General features: G+C 43.6%; 3 protein-coding genes across 13 annotated transcripts in view; all 3 read right to left on the minus strand.

Moving 5' to 3' along the window:
* eps15l1a (epidermal growth factor receptor pathway substrate 15-like 1a) overlaps positions 1-5,811 on the minus strand; it is a 50,589-nt gene extending 44,778 nt beyond the window's left edge. For all 10 annotated transcript variants that reach the window (XM_061238009.1, XM_061238001.1, XM_061237999.1 and 7 more), the window contains exon 1: positions 5,736-5,811. In XM_061238009.1, the coding sequence (XP_061093993.1) occupies positions 5,736-5,762 (27 nt within the window). In that variant the 5' untranslated portion in view covers positions 5,763-5,811. The remainder of the gene's footprint in view (positions 1-5,735) is intronic.
* Positions 5,812-6,601: 790 nt separating this feature from the next.
* On the minus strand, positions 6,602-16,498 carry rad23ab (RAD23 homolog A, nucleotide excision repair protein b). 2 transcript variants are annotated; one of them, XM_061239458.1, is made up of 10 exons: positions 16,254-16,498; positions 14,569-14,650; positions 14,376-14,455; positions 13,750-14,138; positions 12,986-13,032; positions 12,753-12,883; positions 11,755-11,866; positions 11,169-11,329; positions 9,847-9,993; positions 6,602-9,707 (listed from the first exon to the last, which is right to left on the minus strand). In XM_061239458.1, the coding sequence occupies exons 1-10, from the start codon at positions 16,320-16,322 to the stop codon at positions 9,594-9,596; spliced, it is 1,332 nt and encodes a 443-aa protein (XP_061095442.1). In that variant the 5' UTR covers positions 16,323-16,498; the 3' UTR covers positions 6,602-9,593. The 2 variants fall into 2 exon arrangements, with proteins under 2 accessions (XP_061095442.1, XP_061095443.1); XM_061239459.1 differs by having other exon boundaries at positions 12,753-12,880; positions 16,254-16,497.
* Positions 16,499-17,069: 571 nt separating this feature from the next.
* calr3a (calreticulin 3a) lies at positions 17,070-22,693 on the minus strand. The gene is made up of 9 exons (XM_061239465.1): positions 22,499-22,693; positions 21,548-21,649; positions 21,001-21,204; positions 20,724-20,818; positions 20,423-20,632; positions 18,865-18,978; positions 18,606-18,749; positions 18,402-18,494; positions 17,070-18,230 (listed from the first exon to the last, which is right to left on the minus strand). The coding sequence occupies exons 1-9, from the start codon at positions 22,587-22,589 to the stop codon at positions 18,012-18,014; spliced, it is 1,272 nt and encodes a 423-aa protein (XP_061095449.1). The 5' UTR covers positions 22,590-22,693; the 3' UTR covers positions 17,070-18,011.
* Between the last annotated feature and the right edge of the window lie 167 nt (positions 22,694-22,860).

A 22,860-nucleotide genomic window follows, 5' to 3' on the forward strand; every position in this document is an offset into this window, starting at 1 on the left:
ACAAGGCACAAATTCACACGAGTTTAGCGACTGGTCACGAAACGCAAAAGAGTCATTCACCTTTTACTAATAGTTCAGATGGAGTCAATGTGACCCAAACTGAACGCAAAGGTTAAGTCAAAGACTCAGGCTGTCAGCCAATCTGCCTGCCACGGTCACACCTCAGCGGTGCCAACAGCACACTCAATCACATCCCGCACAAAGGCCTCCCGGGGATGATCATCATAATCCCACTGAAAGACAGACTGCTGACGTCTGCGTTATGACAGCGTTAAGTCACCTGAAATAACCCTCTGCAAATGCCGACCCACAGACCCGACGTAACTCCAATTACGAGACTGTGTCCATCCCCCCGGCACTCCACCCAATTTACACCAAAAAAGGCCCAACTTTGCCATCCCGCCCTAACACTGCAACAACCCCCGGCAATTAGGTAAGTTATGCCCAGGGTATGGGTCTGCAAGCAAGGCCTTGGCGAGCCTCAGACTCTGCTATTCAGCACTTAATTAATCACTGGGAGCAGCTGATTACACAGTTAACTCACTGAAAGGCGCGCTGAAATGAAAATGATTGATGCCTGCAAGAGTGAAACGGCTGTTTCGGGGGGAGTTTTTTTTAAGTGCGGGGAGTTGATCTGACTGATGAGGGGGACGTCAAATGAGGATGCGTGAAAAGGATGCCGATTTGATGGGAACGGACATTTGACCGACATACACGCCCACTGGTACACGTCGATGTAAAGACTAAATTCAGTTCTCCAGGAAGTGGATGGAAAGGCACTGCTCTAAATTCCATTTCAGCTCGTCTATAACCGGGTTAACAAGGGGTCCGAATTCGCGGCTGACGTTCGGGTGAAAGGCTGACGTTCGGGTGAAAAACAAGGAGGAGGCCTGCAGACCCCTGGCAGGGGGGGAGAGTGTGCTGGGAGAGACCGGCGCTCACGTCCTCAAACACAATAAGAGTCCATTTCATCTTCTGAAGCTGCAGCCCTCCCCCGGGGCACAGCAGGCTGATGCCCTCCGTTAGGAACACTGTCACAGGCAGGAGCACAGCAGGCTGATGCCCTCCGTTAGGAACACTGTCACAGGCAGGAGCACAGCAGGCTGATGCCCTCCGTTAGGAACACTGTCACAGGCAGGAGCACAGCAGGCTGATGCCCTCCGTTAGGAACACTGTCACAGGCAGGAGCACAGCAGGCTGATGCCCTCCGTTAGGAACACTGTCACAGGCAGGAGCACAGCAGGCCGGTGCCCTCCGTTAGGAACACTGTCACAGGCAGGAGCACAGCAGGCTGATGCCCTCCGTTAGGAACACTGTCACATGCAGGAGCACAGCAGGCCGATGCCCTCCGTTAGGAACACTGTCACAGGCAGGAGCACAGCAGGCCGATGCCCTCCGTTAGGAACACTGTCACAGGCAGGAGCACAGCAGGCTGATGCCCTCCGTTAGGAACACTGTCACAGGCAGGAGCACAGCAGGCTGATGCCCTCCGTTAGGAACACTGTCACAGGCAGGAGCACAGCAGGCTGATGCCCTCCGTTAGGAACACTGTCACAGGCAGGAGCACAGCAGGCTGATGCCCTCCGTTAGGAGCACTGTCACAGGCAGGAGCACAGCAGGCTGATGCCCTCCGTTAGGAGCACTGTCACATGCAGGAGCACAGCAGGCTGATGCCCTCCGTTAGGAGCACTGTCACAGGCAGGAGCACAGCAGGCTGATGCCCTCCGTTAGGAGCACTGTCACAGGCAGGAGCACAGCAGGCCGGTGCCCTCCGTTAGGAACACTGTCACAGGCAGGAGCACAGCAGGCTGATGCCCTCCGTTAGGAACACTGTCACAGGCAGGAGCACAGCAGGCTGATGCCCTCCGTTAGGAACACTGTCACAGGCAGGAGCACAGCAGGCTGATGCCCTCCGTTAGGAACACTGTCACAGGCAGGAGCACAGCAGGCCGGTGCCCTCCGTTAGGAGCACTGTCACAGGCAGGAGCACAGCAAGCCGATGCCCTCCGTTAGGAACACTGTCACCAGTAATATGCAGGAGGGCCGCACGACACGAGGAAAACACACGATGTGTGATAACGTTGTTGAACATTGCGATGATGATATAACTTGCAATAAATAAACAAATATTGAAGTGTGCCATTCTAATGCATTTCTGCTTGACGTATACATACAGACCCCACATAATGGATAGCAAATGCCCACTCAATTAAAAAAAAAAAAAATTATATATATATTTCCAATATTCTTTTATTGAACAAATTGCACACAAACAGCCAATCAATTTAACAGAACAGAATTTAAATAAATACTATTCATCGCCGTTCAAGCAGCCATTCGCAATGCGTTTCTCGCACGTTCATATCTCGATGACGATAATTACACAAGATACATGGTGCAGCCCTAATGTCCAGTCATATGCAATACAGTAAAGAGTCTTATTAGTATTATCAATCCATCTCACAGCCCCTCATCCCCCTCAGACTCAATGAAGGCAACTTTAACGGACAGCTGGGCAGGGCCAGGCTGAGTGGATGGCACCATTCCCTATACACCGTTTAAGACACAGGGAAAGCAGGAAGATGGATCTATATACATCCATCAGTACATCGACTCAACCCGCTCAAGACATACTTAACTGCTCATAAATCCCCATCGATATTTCTTCACAACTTCAAATGAAACGACCTGAGATCACGTTCATTTTAAAATGCCACGGTTCCGTGGTTTTATTTATGCGACGCTGTTCAGCCATGTCATTGGCCCAAGGTTGGAGAGGAACTCCGGCGTCAGGATATTTCATCAGACAAACCGGTCCCCTTACTCAGCCAAGGTCCCCATCCGGCAGACCACAATTTACAGGCAAAATATTATGATTTATGACGTGGGTGATAAAAGTACAAAAACTATGTTTTCAGCCTCTGTTTGTCAGCATTGAACTTGAAATTGGAATATTCCTGACCCAACTCCACATTATTAAAACCCCCTTTGAATGTTTGACAAACTGATATGCATTTATGACACAAGAATGTCCTTGCAAAAAAAGAACCTTGCTCACAACTAATAGTTTTAAAAAATAGATCAAAAGTGTCTATTCCTCTTAGAGGGTCAATTCCACCAAAGGTTACACTCGCAAAGTGGCTGTATGAAAAGCCATTGCTTACCTCCCTTAAGGCACTAGGCAAAGCCAGTGGTCAACCAGAGCAACACTAAGCAGGGCTCCGCTCTACGCTACGCTAACATTATTTGCAAGGAGCACATACTCCCAAGTTGTAAAAATGTAGGAGCATGCTAATGTCTCCCAAGTAGTACAGTGCTCCTAAATTATTTTTCCAGTTAGCACACATCAATTTTCAAGAGCAAATGCTACGCTGTCGAGCCAAGGACCGGCAGATTTGTGGCATGCAAAACACACACTGCCTTGTGCTACAGTACACTGCAGGGAGGGTAGGGTGTTAGCCCAGTCACTGGTCTGCTACTGTTACACTGCATCCACCAGACAACCATCTTATCCTAACGTTACTTAGCACGTTAGCATGGGCGGCCAATCCAGAGTGCTGAAGTACTTAAGTATACACCCAAGACACTGGCCACGGTGCAAGCGCCGTCAGTAACTTAAAGGAGCATCTGATGTCAGAAAACAAGGTCTGTTAGGTCACACGACTGCCTTAGACTACGCAGGGGGAAAAACAAAACTATTTTTCAAAGAAAATGACTGGTTTGGCTACATCAAAACAACAGCAACATGGCCCCGTGCTGAGTCATCTCATGCTAAAATAGAAATGATACTAAATGACAGTGCCCAGGAGTGATACACATCTGACATTTGTCAGACAGATAATGTTGTGGATTTAAAATGAAATGTCTGACCTTGGACCACAGCATGAAACAGTGCTTGAATACAGATTCCGAAAAATGAATAACATATCTGAACAGCATCTTTCCGGCATCAAATGTGGCAAGAGCCAAGCGAAAGAACAACAATTGTTACCATTGATATACCTTCTCAATGAGGGTCTGAAGACGGTCTCCCAACAACAGTAACAAAGATGATGTTACATTATATGACAGTACACCGCAAATATGCCTAAAACTGACATCACCCTGTCTGTATTGTACTTCTGTATAAACATTAAACATGATTGGAACATAGTGGATCTGTCTGGGGGACAAAGAGGAAATGAGTCGATTTTAAAGCAGATATGACCGCTCCCAACTATGGCCGAGGTGTACAATCGGCCGAGTGCCATGTCGGTTATGATAATGATAATATGCAAGTCTGGATTTCGCAGGTCTTTCCACAAATATTTCAGAAATGATGAAGAAAAAGCAATCTCTGAATATCCATTAAGCATCACCCCTGTCAGAATATAACGGGCCTATTGAGATTTTATGGAATCTGTAAATAGCAATTAAAATTAGTTCTGCGGGTGCGTTCTAAACAGAACTCGTCACTAAAACGACGTTAAGTGGGTGAGGCACTGAATCTGTGAGTTATTGCCTCAGGTTACCGAATAGTATTGGGCTGATATGTTTGCATTTGCTTTCATATGCATATGGATCTCTGCTAGTTTATAGCAGAGTTGGAGACAGCTTACAAGTTTACAATTCATCCACCAATCGCATGGGAGCAACCATGTATAGTCCACGGTAGAGAACTACTTTCAGGCTTCCTACTTAGACTATCTGAAGATTGAAATCAACGGTAAGGTCCGTCAGTGTTCAGTAACGGTAATACAATTAAGTAATTAATAACGGTCTGATGGTTTTAGGACGAATTAATGATAATCTGTTGATGTTTATAAAAGACAATCCCGTTGACAAACTATTAAACGTCGTCTCAAACCATCCAGATAAAGCAAATCGCCATCTAGCTAACGTTAGCTAAGTAAACAATTTGCTAAATTAGGCTAGCTAACGTACCCTGTCCAACAAAGCCATGCAAAGCAGAGGCTACCGGCACAATCAACGACCCTCAAAGAACCATCATCAGTAACGTGAGAGCTATAGCTTTCTTTGGGATAATCATGCCTAGCCCATCACTCAATTCACATCTGCAATTTAACATAGCACGCACATAAATGCAACGTTGGCTAGCTAGCTAGACTACCAATCAAACCAAAGATTGCATTATTAACATTGGATAGAAGCTATTTAGCTAGCCAAATGGGGGAGGGGGCTAGAGTGGGGAAATCAGACTGCACTGCAGATGTAGCTAGCTAGCTGATGAGTTAGCTAGGCTAGCCCCAAATAGGATTTTAGCCAGTCTAACTAGCTAGCTAACGTTAACGTCTCTATCTGTTAGCCATTTAGCTTGAAGCTAACAATTCATTTGTAATTATCCAAGAAAGGTAGCAAAGTTAACGTTTGCTCAAATTTGTGCTTTGTTAAAACGATATTTTACGCAATATAGCTAGTGAACCATCTACAATAAAGTGTTCCTTTCATATCTCGAACTAATAACGTCAGGACAGCTAGCAGGCATCATATTAACAGTCAGTAATTAAGTACCGTTAGCTTGCCCGCTACATAGCCGCTACGTTAGGCCTTGCCCCCAAGCAGTAGGCTACCTCAACCTTATAGCACAGGGTCGTAAGATTTCCATACGTTCGAAATGTTACACAGTTCACAAATAGTTCATAACCGTTTCAGACCCCTGTCATTTTGTATCTGTTAACTGTCCGTCTGTTTTCAAATCATACAGTGACCAAATATACAAATGTTTGTAAAGATACCTGAGTGAGAGATGTGAGCGCTGCCATCTTCCCTGTTGCTGCGGGAGCGCGCACACCGTTTCAGTGGAAACACGCCTCCAACTAAACGGGAACACGCAAGATGCAGAGGACAATTTGGAGCTTCGGTTTCATTGGGTAAGGTAATGTTTACGGACGAAAAAAATCGAAAATATTACGAGCGCTGCATTGAGTCGAGTGATGATTTACCTCGAACGTGCATGGACCATGGTGACGCTAAGTACATTAGAATGGTACCCAAAACGAGAAATTCATTCGTGTCAGTAGAACATTTTGCATTCTGGTTTGCACACGTATATGCCTACTTATCTGTTAATTTAACATTATATAATCAATATTTAACAACCTGCCTACTATTGTTGCATACTGATTCATGTGCTAGGATCCTGATATGAGTTAATGTGGAAAACATTTTCATCCAAATATTTTTTCAGATACCGTTTATCTGTGAACAGACAAGTCGGGGAAAATACAGGGGTGCATTTAAACATGGTATTATATCTGACATTTTACATTTAGCCAAATTTGTTCAACCTGTATTCATATACAGAACTGCAGCGCCGATTTGTGGACAACTTTAGCAGTGCGAGTCCATCTGACAGGTCGAATTTCCGACCTACCACAACGCAAAGAATTTGGCTACAATGGAAAGATTCCAATTCAAATGCATTTTCAAAGTCAACTGCCATTTGTTACTGATAATACATTTCCCATTTAGAGTTTAGATGACATCCGATGTGACCTTAATAATTCCAAGTGGCCCTCCTCCTCAGCCACTTAATTAGATTGTCCAATTTGACCCAAAGCACCAAAGTAAGGGGAGTGACAAAGAAACGCACTAAACCACCTCATCTGAAAGCTTTGTAAAAGCTATTTATTGTACATAATGCTGAAACAATGAAACCCAGAAACATTCATCTGAGCCTCCGGGAAGTGATGCGATTAAGGCTGAAACATAACGTCGTTGCTTCATTTTATTTCAAAAAAGGCCAAAAGGAAAGAAAAGGTTTAAATTGAGTAACATACAGAAATAAAAATTCAATGACGACATCACCAGCGTGATATTTAAAATGGCGTCTACAGCATGCTGACTCAACAGGAGACCTAAGAACTCATGCAGCTCAACCATCTTTCAAAGTAACATTCTTCACGTGGAAGTGCCATCTTTACATTATATTACACCAATATCACTGGGGCAGAACGACTTATTTATTACTGCCAAGGATAAAAACACATTATACAGCAGTGTGTCTGCTTTTATAAATCAACCTGCACCACGCCCAGTGTTTCCCCCAAACATATTCTCAAATGTAATACTGTGGCACTAATTAGAACTGCACATAATTAGAAATCGGTGTGCATCACCTCTTAATTGACCGGTCAGCAATCTGTAGTCCTGGGAAGAACCTCAAGCAAAAACTAAACTGAAAGAAGCAAAATGATAAGGCTTGTTGGGTGTAAATTGCTGTATGCAGGAGAGGGGATGGGAGTGGCTCACATAGAAATGTCAAAGGGCAACATGGTTCAAATCACATGCAAACTGTGTTACGAGGAGCCGGGGAAATGTATTTAATATGGTTGTGAGCCATATGTACCACGACCGCTTTAGTTGTAAAATGTCTACTACTGTGGTTCATTTTGGTACCCAAAAACAATGTTAACAATGCAAAATAACTTAACAGGAGAAGTGCAATGCCTCACACCAGGAGATCGTTTTCAGAGCATTCGGTTTTCGTGACAGAATTAATATTTTGTTTCTCAGAGCTCTTCCAGACAGCAAAGCTTTGGATTGGATGTGTGACAAATACACAAAGAATCATACAGTGCTTCCTGGTCCTGGTTTAGTATTTTTATAATGATCTTCCTGTAAGACATCCTGACTCAAATATTTATGAAATGTGCATGCTGCCATTACTGAAATGAGCAGATTGCACTACTTCAGTAATTTTGATAGGTTCACTTTTTTTAAATTTATTTGCAATTTTAAAATTAAAGTTGTATGACCATCTATATGCATATTTTGACTAAATACATAACCTGCACACTAACCAACTCGAAAAGATGCAGCCCAGAGTCAGCACATTTTTATTAAGAATGATGTTGGTTACCTAAATAATAGAAGTCTAGCAAAATTAAATGCAAATTTTATGTAGCCATTTTGTCCAATAGCAGGTCAGTATGGTGTAGCTTTGTCAAAAAACAATTAACAGGTCGGTCAGGTTTGCTTTACTTCCAGAACGACTGATTAAATGTCCGTAAGACGGAGGAGGGTTAGATCCAAAGTGTCAAATAATATGAACACACGATGCATTTCAGATTCTTTGGGTTAAAGTTTCATCAGTTTCATGCATTACAAACATTATTCATTACAACCTAGCTCAGCTTCAGCATGACTCAGTTTAGCTTTCGTTTCAGAGCCAGATTCTTTAAACCCATAATGGTGCCTTGTAAGCACAACGATGCACAAGTCAGTTACGTCAAAAGAACGAAAAGAGGAAAAATACTCTAGTGTGCAATTCAAACGTTTCTTTGATGGTACAGCAGTAAAAGTCATATTTCCTTTGATGCGTAGTGTCACAAAAACAAAAAATAAAAGGAAGGAGCGTTCTTGAGCACTAAGATCGTAGACTATCTGCGTAGGTAGTTATAAGCCCATTTAATTCCTAAACTATGCCTTTGCTCTGTGCTTTTTTTTTTTTTTTTTTAAACTCCCATCAATGCCTGTTTTTTTGCCTTTGCCTTCTGAGCTGCCAATAAATACATGCATCAATAAAACCTTTATTATTTTTTTATCAATACGAATTTTCAAAGGAATCTTCAGGAAAACTCTTTGCACAAGTACTTAATTAAAGGAGCAGCATGGAACACCTAGGCCGGAGGTGGCCAACCCAGGTCCTGGAGAGCCTAGACTTTGAAATCACACTGCTCCAAATTTCATCCGAGGGTGGGGGGGGGGGGTTTGTCACAGAACAAACTGAAATAATATCAACACTTTGCATAAGTCAAAACACACAGCATGTAAGCCTCAGCAACATGGTTAAGTGACCTGGGAAAAGCTAAAGCTGTCATTCAAACCCTGCCTGGGCTCAAGATATCCGCCGATACCTCGCAATAAATAACCCTGTTTATCTACCTACTTTTAATCTAGGACCAGGAGGTGTTCTGGCAAATGCAATGAGTGGCTGGATCGATGCAAACTAAATGTATGCAGACCAATATAGCGCCCACTGCCGGCCATACAAACACTTGTACATTTGTCCAAAGTACGATTGTCAGCTCTCTACAGATTCAGGTTTTTTTTTTTTGTTTTTTGTATTTTGTTTGTTTTCTGTGTTAATAACGCGGGCGTTACTTTTCTGCAGGGGCAGAGCATAACCCAAACACAAAGCACAAACATACCAAAGAAACCTGCACCTTGCTAGTTGTTTGGGGTGGGGGGCGGAGAAAGGAACGTGATTAAAGGGAAAATAAACTGCCACTGTAAATCTAAAGACACACACGCACGCACGCACACGCACACACACACACACGCACACGCACGCACACACACACGGCACAAGCAGCGGGTACAGCAGCAGTGTAAGAGCGAACGATGACTCCTCTCAGAGGGATGGGACAGGTGGCGCTCACGTTGAAGAATACTTGTCATGGCTTAAGTCCGTCCAGTGAGTGCCATTCCCAAGGACCAGCCACCTCTTTTTTCTGTAAACCCTTCCTAGCCCTTGCAATGCACACACACTTCTCTCTCGTCTCTCCCCTTCTCTCCTCTCCTCTCCTCTCCTCCAGTCTTCTTCTCCTCCTCCTCCTCCTCTTCTTCCTCCTCCTTATCCTCGCGCGTAATCACTCGTCGTCAAAATTTTGCTGAAGCAGGAAGTTAGCAGCGAGGTTCTCGTTCTTCTCACACGCAAAATAGGCTTGAATCACCAGTCCTTCCGGAAATCCCAGGGCTTTTAACTACAACGCGAGAAAGAAAAGATGAGGAGATTCAATGCGAGATAATGACTTCTATGGGCAATTCTGTAAGCTTGTGCTTTTAAAGAAAGTGCCCTTATCGCTGTGACGGGTGGTTTAATCACGACGACGGCAGTAATACCCTTTCGATGGCCTCTTTCTCTTGTGGAGTGACCTGGATGTAGTTTGTCTGCGATCCTCCCTGGCCCTCTGCTTCCTCTCCACCCACCTCCCCGCCGTGGGGCTCGTTTAGCATCTGCACAAACCGCTCCTGATGCTGGGTGATTTGCTGCAAAGAAAATTAATATTTTATTCAATTATACTGTGCTGTAAATACCACTCAAATCCCACACAGGGAGGTTAAAAAACACAGATGCCCAGTGGTCATTAGTTCCAAAATTCTTGGGGCTTCCAGAATACTCATCCTTATTAAGCAATGTTATAGTACACCAGTGGTCCCCAACCCTGTTCCTGGAGATCTACCATCCTGTAGGTCGTCGTTTCAACCCTAATTTGGCACACCTAATTCTACCGATTTGGACCTCAATGCGATCTCCTGGTATTGCGTGAAGTGCGCTTTGTCTGAGTAAAAACAGGATAGTAGATCTCCAGAAACAGGGCTAGGGACCACTGTACAGTATGGGCCCCATGAATTCATATCAAACCTTGTGGCCAGCAGTCCCACAGGGTGACAAAGAATTGGCACTGACATTGCCCAGGGCGGGAGAGTTTCAGCCAGTTGGGATTTAAGCACAAGCAACTGGTCTATTAGGCACTATCAGGTGGAGCAGCACCATAAAATGTCTTCCTCCAATTCATGTCTGTGTGAGCCTGACTTGTGAGCTGTGGACTGACAAGAAGCAGCAGCTGATACTACATGCTTCGGTCAGAGAATACATGTTTGCCTGTGTCTGTGTCTGTGGCTCTGAGCACTTATGAATACAACTGGCCATTACAAACAAAAATCGTATTTAATTATAACCAGGTTAAAGGCATGATTTATTGGTTTATCAGTCAAGAGACTTGGATACAAGACTAGGATGCAAAACGTCTGGTCAAATATATATTTGGGGAAATAAATATATTGGGCGGTGAAATTATGGTGGTTTAAATCCACAATTGATGTTTGACCGCAAACCAGTACACATGCTTTCACAATGTGAAAAAAGGTTTCAACAACGAGGCATCAGGAACTATACAAGCCTGGCTGTGCGACTATCTTTTGAGGACAAGCTACCGAGGACAAGAAGCCTCTTTATAGCAAGCTTAGGCATGGCGATAAAGCCAACAGTGATAAAATCCCAGGGGTGTTGGCACTGAAGGCCTATTAACAGGCCTGGGAGGATTGCTGATTGAGATTGGAGGTGGGGGAACAGTGGCTCTGGATAAGGCTGGAGGACTGGGGGAGATGGTGGTGGTGGTGGTGGTGGTGGTGTGTCTCCCCCCCTCGGCTCCCCGACTTGCCTGGAGCAGCTGGGGGTTGTCCCTGCCCAGCTGCTGGAGGAGAGCGGGCAGGAGCGCCGGGTTCTGCTGGATGATCTGCCGCATCTGCTGGAACTGCGGCTGGTTCCTCAGGAACTCTAGGGGGTTCCCCGAGGCCGGCGAAGAGGTGGAGGACACTGTGCCTGGATCCCCCCCGAAGGAAAACGCATTTTTACAAGCAGCCTCACACACAGAGAATTATCCTTTCTCCATCCCCGCTGCCAAAAACTGCAGTAGGAATATCCCCGCGCTCTTAAGCTCATTACAGAGGCATTTACTGCCAGAGAAATGGCTCGACTTTACAGCTAAGGATAAAGCAGTCCGTATTAACATGGCAAAATGTAATAACATTGTAATGTTAAGTGGCAATTATTCAAACTTCCCCGAGAGCAGATAATTACACAGAAACTAAGAAGAGAGCAGCAATTACGCTCAAAGAAGTGGTATCGGCGTTGTAAAATACAGCCGAGATGTCAAAGGTGAGAAACTAGAGCTTTTAGTTGGGTGAAAAGGGAGGTGTTCATGCAGGAAGGCTACAGGAGAACGGGAGTGAAGGTGGGGGGCTCACTGCTGGCTGTCGGGGGAGGCTGGGTTCCTTCTGTGGCCGGAGCGGGGGGGTTCGTGGCAGGAGGGGGGCGAGCTACCTCCCGGGGGGGCAGGTCAGGCTCCGCGGGAATCCCCTGGTACACGAAAAAAGCGAAACACGCAGGTCTTAAGCCTGACCTTCAAACACAATGAGAATATAAGTTGAAAATATGAACCAACATTGTTTACCAACTTTTTATCCCCAATTTTTTCCTATTCTTCGAAACTGGCCAATCGTAATTGTAGGCCCCAGGCCATCGTGGCACCGCCCACAGGAGGGTGCTCAAGCCCACGGAACCCTCCAGAATGTCTGCAGCTGTCCACCCTTCCCTTTTACCACCCTGCAATCTGCAAGCTGAGCCGTGCAATTATTGCTCCAGGGGACAGAGCAACAAGTGCAGGCGGCTCGCTGGTGGCCGTTCCAGCAGAGGAGATACCGTGGACGGACGGAGCCGGGAATTCCCTTCCGACTAACATTCCCACATTACCGCCCCCAAACAATGCTAAAAGAAAACCTTGATGCAATTCATAACATTTGTAAGGTTGTTGGCAATCTGGGGGGGGGGGGGATTAGCCGTTTAAAGTTTCCCACAGCGCTATCTTGACTGAAATATCTTTTGAGGTGATTTCTCCATTTCCTGCCCTCTGTTTGTACCCTCTACAGCAGGGATCATCAAGTCACGGTCCTCGAGGTCCGAGAACGGCTGCTTTTCCTCTCTCCCTTTACCTGGGAGTCGGGTGTGAAGACAGCCTGGCCAATCAGTAGCACTAACTGTGCAGCTAATTACCTGGGAGAAGAGAAAACCAGGACTGGATTTGAATTAGAGGTCCTGATTTGATGATGGCTGCTCTACAGTGAAGCTACTTAGCACCTTCCCTGAACTCTCAATGTCCCATTAAATACCTAGGATTACTGATAAATATCACATAATTTATACTTTTTATTCATGTGTATCCAGTTGATATAAAAACAGCTCTCACCATGAGGAGGTATTCCACAGCTCTGTCTGGGTTATTGTAGCTAGCCCGTAGCGCTGCGATGACTTGCTCCCTCTCATACCCCATAGACATTATTTCCGTCACCAAGTTCTCATAAGCTTGCCCTGTAACTGCTCAATGGGACAGACACGAAATCAGTTAAAAACAGTTCAATCCCGATAATGCACAATCATACACTGCACGACAGGACAGAAAGGAGCGGGAACATCCCATACCCAGTATCGATGCCGCTTCTTCTAAAAGGCTCAGGTCATCTACAATGCTATAAGAGGAATGTACAAAGAATTAAAAACAAGTAAATACAAAGCGCTGAATTTTCTGATCCACCTTGTGACATGCACAGCACCCCTCATGCTGGGCACTAAGTGGCTTCTCAAATCTACTGCTCTGCGGTTTATTAGTAAAGATTTGTGGCGATAGAGTCGGCTATAATCAGCAGCACACTTTTAACTGCAGGAATACTCAAATCCGGCTCTCAAAAATTTTAATCCATAAAACTTGTATATGATTTGTATAACAATATTATTTTGTAATATTTCATTAATTTAATTATCCAAAGCAACTTACAGTTGATTAGACTAAGCAGGGGACAATGTGGGGTTAAGGGTCTTGCTCGAGGACCCAACAGTTGTACGGCTCTTATCGTGGCTACACGGGGGCTTGAACCACCAACCTTCTGGGTCCCAGTCATATACCTTAGGCACTAGGTCTCCAGTGTTCTCCAACCCTGTTCCTGGAGAGCTACAGGGTGTGCTAGTTTTCGTTGTTACTCTGCAATTAATTAATCAATTAGAGCAGTAATTGCACAGTTAACTCACCTCACCTGGTTACTTGGGTCTCGACTGGGTGCTAATTTTAAGGTGAAAACAAAAACCAGCAGACCCAGTTGCTCTCCTGGACCAGGGTTGGAGACCACTGCACTAGACTATAGGCCGCCCCAATATGCTGATTTGTAAGGGGACTATTCTTCGCTCTGTACCTGGAGGAGGAGAGGGCAGGAGGGGTGGCGAGTGGCTGTTCCAGAGGCTCCTCCAGGGGCTTGTCCTCGGTGGGGGTGTCGGGGAGGGCGGGGGCAGCCGCGGCAGGAGCGCAGCCCCCGGGGGGTGCTGTGGGCGGAGCGGAGGCCTCGGGCTCCGTTTCGACGGAGGGACGCTCGTCCGAGGACGTGGGGACGGTGGCGGGGACCGGGGCCGGGGCTGGGGCCGGGACAGAGGCGGGGGCGGGGGCCGGGGCGGGGGTGGGTGTCGTAGCGGGGGCGGAGGAGGGAGTGGGGGCGGTGGGAGCTACGTCAGGTAGCGGCACGCTAACCGCGACAGGAGCCGAAGCCACCTGAGCAGGAGGCTGTGCCGGCGCTGCTGCTGGTTTTGGCTGCAGAAACACACGAAGACAACGCTAGCCAGAAGCACCTGCAGCCAACAAAAACGTTACCCACTCTCTGCGTTCACAGGAAAAGAAAAACTGTAAAAAGATTTTACGCACTGTAAGGAAAGCCATAAATAAAACTGCATGTCTATACTTGGGCCATGACCAATAATGATAAAAAAATAATAATAATTTTCAATCAAGAAAAAAAAAAAAAAAAAAAAAAAAAATGTAAATGCCTACCTTCGTTACCATGACCACAACAAAATTCTTCTCATCTATTTTGTATTCTTTCAAGGGTATGTCATCATTTAAGATTTTGCCTGGGGGAAAAGTAGAGAGATAACAAACATGTCAGAATATAGAGACTTAACTCTTGAACGAAGAGAGCTAATTAAGAGCTAATATAGATGGATGGACAGACGTCATCTCTTACCTGCATAGATAAGCTTCTGCCCTGCGGCTGGGTACATGTCCTGTCCCTTCTCTGCCTCAATCGTCTCCTTCAGGGCTTTCACCTGCAAACAAAATTAAATAGCATCTGCCTGGAGGTGCAGTACTCAAAGACCGTACTATTCAGACACCCGCTTTGGCATTCAGCATGCAATTCCATTTTTTGTTTTTCCTATTGGTAGTGTGCAATCAAACGACTATCATTCAATACAATCATTTACTAAGTTTCTTAAGCCGCACAGACAAGGGGACAGGCAGTCATGGGGGCCTCTTATCGTGTGAATGAATTAGTGCCATTGGAAAGTATATTTTAACAGTCTATTTTTAACAGGAATTCCGCTCACACCAGCTTAGTTGTTCGGAGCCTGATTTCCGGCAGGCCCAGAGGGAGTGATGTTTCTTTTGCCCTCTCGCTGTTAGTGGTCTCAGTGAAGTGTGATCGCTGGCACTCGGAACTTAATGATTATCATTACACCATTACCGCATGAAAATGCAGTGTAGGGCAGTCACAGCTTGTTTACACCTCTAAATCCGGTACACCGTGTATACTGAAAAGGAACACGGATTCGCAGCTGCACACCGTCAGAAACAATAAAGATGTCAAAGGCTAAAAATGGACGAAAAACTACCAATAATTTTCCAGCTGTGGGACTTATCAAAGCAAGGACAGACAATACATTCCTTCATACAGACTTGACAGAATTGACGACACAACTTCAAATAACCATTATTTTTTTATATACCGTAATATATATATACACAAGGAATGAAAATTTGTTCGCTTACTTGGTTTAAAAAATCAACTACAATAACTTAATGTATGCTCTACTTTTGTTTGTGTTAGTTTCTCAAGTTGACATGGCAAACTAAACTTAAAAACGTAGCTAGCGTTCATTGACAGCGACTAACGTTATCTATCCAATATTAAACGTGCTTTTCGTATGGATCCGTGTGAAACTGCCATTTGATTTCAGTGGAAACACTGACGTCCCTAATATTTTTAGAGAAGCTCGCTAATGTTAGCTAGAGCAAGCTAGCTAACTTAACACATGCCTTAGCCAACTACAGTAGTAACATTACACTTAAAGAATTATTACAATTCCACAAGCTACAAATAAATAGCACGGCTTATTTAGCACTCAGCATATGCTTAGTCTATCCTCGTTGTTTTCAAACTGACCAGCAATCACAAATGCTAGCTAACTTAGCTAGCAGGTATTACTTTTAGAAACCATTGTATTGCTAAACATTTGCTAGCTAATTAAGTTTCATGTCAGAAATGAAATTATCTATATCCTAGAAAGCGACCAAGCTAAAATGTCAAGGGTGTAGCTAACGCACTCCCCCCCCCCTTTTTTTTCTATTGGCAGGTGTGTTTAGCCGAAATACAGAATTTGACTTATGAAAATTGTCTAGACAAGGCGCAAAATATATTGCACTGTCATTCATGGGCAAACATAACGAAATCCATGTTTACATCACGGAAATCGCGCATGCACCTACTTAGCAAACAGTTATTGTCATACATTTTAAAATACAACACCATTTAAAATAGCATCGCCCCCCTTCCCCTTCCCAACAAGTTGCCTACGCCAAGGCCCCGGCTTTTCCCAGCCCTCTCCCCCGGCCTCCAGCGTATTTACTTGGGCTTAACTTCCAATGACTTACCGTAAGCTCTTCGTCAATCTGTATCTTAAACGTTTGCTGCTGGAGAGTTTTTAGCGTGATCGTCAACATCTTCAACAGATAGATAAATATTGATAAGCTTTCAAAGACGTGCACACAGCTCCTTCGCTGTTACCGTTACCACGGCGCCCCGTTGTGTGACTCAGCTTTCTAACTAGAAGATAGTGGACCGTAGTCAGACGCCATCTACTTGCTGCCAGAGACAAGACACGAACAGTTGAAGTGAATACAGGGAGGCGTGTTGTGTTTTCTCATTCAGGAGTCAGCTGATCTCACCCAAATGTGTGTACTCAAATGGTATTGTATGTCATTCCGAAGAGACTACACTATATTTTCCTTGTACTCATCTGACCCCTCATTCCAATATATAGGCTAAGGAGCTTAATATCCGTTTCTTATAACGGAGCTTTCATGCAACCTTGTTCCTTAGTTTTATCATGAGTCACAAATGCATATCCTTAAATGACTTTGCTTGATAACAAAATCCAGGAAAAGCAAATACACAATATAATTTATACACATTACATTTTAATAGAATTTTTGCTATCATTTATCACCTTTTTATTGCAGAACAAAAAAAAAAACTGGCATGTGATCAGTGTTGTTTGGGAGGGGCAGAGGAATCAGTCTCACACCCAAACTGGGATGAAAGCACTCATTTTAACTTTCCAGCAACAGGATTCATGGGTCATGATTATGCTCTTAGGTCACGCTTCCTAAAAACTGTAACAATAAACAGTATTCGTTTATACTACATTTAAATACTCCATTGGCCACAAAAATGGACATCACACCCAATCGAGGAATGAAAATTTATATATAAAAAATTTACAGACAATGAAAACAAAGTACTTCACACAGTGGGCCAAGAAGTATCCATCCCACAAGCCCAAAGACATTCACAGCCATGGCCATTCAAGACCTGTAAAAAGGGAAACTATAATCTCATGAACATAAAACAAGAAATAAAAAATATTTCTTTTTGGAATTCGCCATCAGAAAAACAAGTGATTCCATATATACAAAATTGGAAGGAATGATTCACAGAGAACCAGTTCCTCAGTGACTCAGTGACTCAGTGATTCAGTACTTTGTGTCAATGTCTTGATTCTTCATAATCTTTATTAAAAAGCCTTGGATTTTTCATGTCAGAAAGACTGGATCGGACAGAGTTTCTGGGAATTGCTGCAGTAAACTGAACATTGTAAACCCTGCCAGCTCGGTTGCTAAAGAGGAAAAAGTTCAACATTTGCCAGTCAACAAGCTTGAGTTCTACACTCTGTCAACAGAAAATGCTTTTGAGTAAACTCAACCTGCAATCTGCCACCGACCGATACATTGGTTGGAATCGAAGAGCCTGAGCTCTGAAACCAGGGCAGTTTATTGATGGCCGAAATCGTGGAGAGCACTACGGAAATGCAGAAACCGGAGCACTCTTTACATTTTAGGACACCCCAGGGCATATGAGGGAGGACACTGGTTTAAAAATAAAATAAAATAAATCACTTCACCCCCAGCAACCCCCAGCCTGAATGTAATTTGTATAAATCAATAAAAACACCAACATTCTCTCCCCTATCCCATGCCTTCCCTTTAAAAAAAATAAAGAAAGAAAATAAAAAAAACATAAAAAAACAAAACATACTGCCACAGGAAGGGGCGAAGTCCAAGTGGCATTAGTCAAGGTGTGTGGACCTGGACCAAAGAAAACGCTACCCAATCTCCCCTGTGTGTGCCATTTTACAGTTCATCTTTTATATCTTTGGGCAGTTCTTCTTCATCCTCTTCTGTTGGGCTGGGCTCATCTGTTGTCTCCTCTTCTCCCTCCTCGTCTTCATCCTCCTCATCTTCCCCATCATCTTCCTCATCTTCATCTTCCTCGTCATCCTTCTTACTTTTCTCCTCTGTCTGTTTCCTCTCTTCCTCCTCTTGTTTCTCCTTCATCTTCTTTTCGGGCTCCTGTAATACAATAAAATGTGAGGAACCCAACACAAGCCATGTAACCCAATTAATTCTAAGGATCGTCACACTGTTTTGTTTTCACACTGATTTACTGGACGAATATATAAATCTGTGGACTACAATCGACATATGTAAAATAACAGCATACAACTGCTGATGAAAACGAACCTTAGTAGCTCCCCACGTCTCAGTTCCAAACTCTTCCGCAGCAGTTACATCATCAGTGATGAGGAAATTGTCAAAGATGGTGCCAGACTTCACCTAATGATAAAGCAACAATATTAAGGATCAGAATTAGCAGCACTGGGTCTACACCTCATCACACAGTTAGCCATTCCAGTAAGATTCTCATTCACTGCGAATTGAACTCACTTGCCACAGGTCCAGTCCCAACACTCCGATGTTGTCAAACTTGTAAATGGAGGAATCGGGCGTGTACTCAGGGTTGTCAATTTCAGGATGGACCCATGCGCCTTTGTAGTCGGGGTTATCAATCTGTTTTGGCTTCCACTCCCCCTGCAAAAACAAAACAGTCAAATGTAAGCCTCATACAGAATTCAGATGTATTATAGAAGGCTATTGCACCCTTTCCACTCCTACAGCAGGAATAAAGATGGCTCCTTTTCCTTACCTTGTACTCAGGATTGGGGATCATGGGTGGTTCCCATTCGCCGTCCATTTCCTCATCCCAATCGTCAGGCTTTTTGGCATCAGGATCGGGAATGTTCTCTGGCTTCTCCCAGTCCTACAACGATGGAATATGGAGTCACCTGGCACTTGTGTTCAGGGGCAATAAGCGACGTGCCACAATAAGGCCCTTATTTAACGCAAGAGTGGCCACAACACAAATAGAGCCAACAGGGGAAATCACCTACTGCAAAAACAAGCCCAGCAACAACACACTGCAACACATGGTTATTCAACACCAGCCATCAAGGGCAAATCTAAAACTACATGCAAGTAGCAAGTTAGACACCAAGTTGAATGATAAGTTGAAGTCTGAGAGAGAATTTAAAGTTTGAGACCAGTTAGAATTTCATAAAACTGACTACTATGAGGAACTATACATCTAAAATGAATTCTCACCATTCCTGAAAATGGGCTGCAGCGAATAAGAATTGACTGAGGTCAATTACCATGTTAAAGATTTATACCGCTTCCTTTTCAAGCCCAAAAACCAGCACTGCTGGTAATACGGCTTTTAAAATTCCAGGTTTCCATGTAGCAACATTAGCTAGATCGGTATCATTATGGTATGCCATTCTGGATAAAGAATGTTGTAAAATAATTTAAGGGGCACAGTTATATCATCATAGATCAACGGTCAAAAAAAAAATCATAGAAGTACTGTGCAGTCTTAGGCGCCCTAGACTTTATTATTTTATTTTTGTGTGCGTGTGTGTGTGTGCGTGTGTGCTTGTGTTAGTATAAAAGAACACATTTGAGATTTCCAAATATTCATTTTCCAAAAGATTTAATTTTACAGAGACTTTTTTGTATTTAATTAAAAAACTTAACTTGATCAAGGCTGTCTGAGATCAGAAGCCAACCAAAGTCTGCAGAAGACGTGTGGCAACATGCTTGGAACAACCTCCCTGCCGATTGTCTTATAGAACTGCAGGACAGCGTTGGCTATCTCAGAGAAGTGATGCAGTTTTAACGACGAAGGGTGGTCACAAAAAAATATTGATTTGATTCAGTTTTTAACTATTCTGCCAAATGACTAAAAAATAATGTTAAATTTATAGTACGTTTCTTTTGGACCTTTCATTGAATTATTTTTGAAAGAATCTTATCTGTACAGAATGTTATACAGGGGCATAAGACTTCTGCACAGTACTGTACATATTAAATTAAGACTTCCAAAGTGGCCTAATGCAGCTCTGAGGAAGGCGTCATGTGATGAGAAACTGTCAGTTTCCTGTTCGGTGGATGAAAGCCGGAGTGGAAGAACAAGTCTGTCCTCTGCCTTTTGTCTTTAAGTGTGCTCCAACTCTTTGTCTTTGAATTACTCCACTTAAAAAGTCTTTCTTCGGTTCTTTGTCTCTGTATTTTACCACAGTCGTTGAGCGCCCCTCCCTCTCTAATTGTTTGCTGTAGCACGCAGGCACATCGGTTCTTGTTGACTACATATTTATTTTTTATAAATCACTGAGAAATACAAATGAAAGCGGAGTTGGCTGTCTCACCTCGGGCTTGCTGTCCGTGGGGTCATCGATTTTGGCACGATCGTCCCAGTCCTCTGGCTTCTTTGCCTCAGGGTCCTTGATCTGTTTCGGGGGCAGGAAGTCCCAGTCTTCTTCCAGGGTCCCCGACTCCACCTTCTCGTTGTCGATTTTGACCTCGTAGGTTTGGTCAGGTCGCAGAATGAGAGTGTAAAGGTGCGTCAACTCATCGTCCTGAGTGGAACAGAACAGAACCCCAAATATCAGAACACACACACACACACATAAGGTCACACACACACACACATATTTCTTTGGTACTTGCCTTGCACTTGATTTCCTTCTTTATGAGATGATTCTTGCCTTTGTAGTTGAAGATGACATGAACCTTCTTTGTGCTGTAGCCACAAATATCAGGCCCTGTTAAAAAAGCATTGGGACATGGTTACCACATTAATACCACACATAGCTCAGTAAGAGACAGGAGCGATTAATAAGTTCATTTCCAGTACGATTATGTTCGACAAATGCTCAAATTTAGCACCCCAGCCAATAGCTTCAACTGAAATAAAAATAGCTACCGTGTAAATGTGGATGCTTACCAAACATGACGTAGTACTGAGAGTCTCCATGCATGGCGGCCTGATCCAGGTCTGCAGGGAAGACCTTCACATAGCCACCCCCACAGTCAATCTTCTGCTCATGTTTCACAGTGAACTGGATCACAAGTGCCTTGTCTTCATTACTGAAAGGCTCAAAGCGAGAAGAAAGAGCGTAGAATCGTGCATCCTGGCTGGTTTGGAGACCTATAGAAAAAAAATAATAATGGGGAATTTTTTTTTTTTCTTTTTTTTTTTTCTTACAACTATAGGCCACAATGACATTTGTTTTAACAGATTCCACACCAGAGCTCTTATTCGCCAGTCAGATGACATCAGTTTTCAGTACTCTCATTCCTGGCCTTGATTTCCATCTAATCCTTGCATAATCTGGAGTGCAATTTGAATTATACAAAACCTAAAAGACGAGTTCGGTCAACCGCCTTTTCACTTAAAAGGAATGTTAAAATAGATTGATTATAAAACTGTGGTTCAGATTTTAGGCGCATTTATTTTGAACGGCATTTTATGAGCATCACCAAAACCTTACCCTTATCTTTCTCAGCATCTCCGAAGAACTTTCCAGAAGTCAGCTTCCACTTCCCGTAGTCTGATTTGTGTTTGGATTCCAGCCAGCGACTGCTCCATGCATCTGAAAACAGGATTGATGTTGAAACAAGGCCTTTCAAAGGTCACGTACTCCTGTGAACGATCACACACACACAACTGTACAGGGCTACCGGAGAGGTGGCAAGAAATCAAGCTATCCTTAAAGGGGCCCTTCATAATACGGAGGCGAACTTACTTGTTTTTTGAAACCAAAACCAAAAGCACCGAAGTATGACTTGCACCACGATATCACCAAGAAACAGCCTTCTACCTTGAGTACCTACTATTTTTTGTTCCGGAATTTAGATTATTAAATTATTTAAGTGAGCATATTGGGCCGATTTAGATTTAGTGAACATACTTTTTTTTTGTGGAAAAAAAAAGCCATAAAGAACGTGCAAGAATCGATTGGGCGATCCTACAACACTTTTTCGATCAGAAAGAACGAAGAGCTATGCTTAAAATGAATGCTTCTACAGATAAAACACAGCGACAAATTTCGCTAGCCTTTGTGTCTAGTGCAAGCCTAAAGCCTCCCAATGCCTCCTCACTTTCGTTTCTATAAAACAGCTCCAGTTTTGATTGCATTTGTGAACATATATATGACTACTTACAACAACAAAGTTTGAATCCATATAATAATAGCAAATGAATGAAGATATTATTTGACAATCTGCTGACCAATGGTTTTAGCCATTAACTGGAATGCTAAATGCACGCAATCGATTACTGTAAATACTGTACATTATGTATTACAATTCGAAAATTAAATTAAAACGCACCGTAGATAAAACAACTAGTTAATACTTCTAGTAGGTTATCGAGCTAATACAGTAACCTAGATAACTAATATTGTCATTAGCTTTCTGGCTAATCAGAAATACCTACTTACCTCCATCAAGAAATTGTTCTTTAAAGTAAATAGCAGCGTCGGCAGAGAATCCGGCAAAAAGTACCACAAATAATACCGCAGCTACCTGCATATTTGCCTTATTTTAAGCTTCAGGTTGTCTACTCGACCCCTGATTAGTACCCTTGGTTTTCGGTGCTAGGAGTAGGAAGCAAGTTGGCAATGTGCGAATTTTTTATTTCTATTCCTGAACAGATGGCCGTCGCTCATTGGACTATCACTAGACCAATGAAATGAGACCACGAGTTCTTCCTAGGAAGTGCTCGGATTACACTGTAGGAACCATAGAATAGATGGTAGCAAGTGTGTGTCGTAATTTTTTTTCTTTTTTTTTTAAACTCCTT

The sequence above is a fragment of the Conger conger genome, chromosome 4, assembly GCF_963514075.1.
Source record: "Conger conger chromosome 4, fConCon1.1, whole genome shotgun sequence".
In the NCBI taxonomy this organism is placed as follows: domain Eukaryota; kingdom Metazoa; phylum Chordata; class Actinopteri; order Anguilliformes; family Congridae; genus Conger; species Conger conger.

What these genes read in the sequence shown, in the direction of transcription:
- calr3a (XM_061239465.1), bottom strand. Translation starts at nt 22,589, where the DNA reads ATGCAGGTAGCTGCGGTATTATTTGTGGTACTTTTTGCCGGATTCTCT. An exon ending in AGAAGGAAATCAAGTGCAAG is followed by an intron (nt 20,633 to 20,723) that starts GCAAGTACCAAA and finishes TGTTCCACTCAG; the next exon opens with GACGATGAGTTGACGCACCT. An exon ending in TGGGACTGGACCTGTGGCAA is followed by an intron (nt 18,495 to 18,605) that starts GTGAGTTCAATT and finishes CTTTATCATTAG; the next exon opens with GTGAAGTCTGGCACCATCTT.
- rad23ab (XM_061239458.1), bottom strand. Translation starts at nt 16,322, where the DNA reads ATGTTGACGATCACGCTAAAAACTCTCCAGCAGCAAACGTTTAAGATA. An exon ending in GCAGAAGCTTATCTATGCAG is followed by an intron (nt 14,456 to 14,568) that starts GTAAGAGATGAC and finishes CTTTTCCCCCAG; the next exon opens with GCAAAATCTTAAATGATGAC. An exon ending in ACAACCCCCAGCTGCTCCAG is followed by an intron (nt 9,994 to 11,168) that starts GCAAGTCGGGGA and finishes TTTTCTTTGCAG; the next exon opens with CAAATCACCCAGCATCAGGA.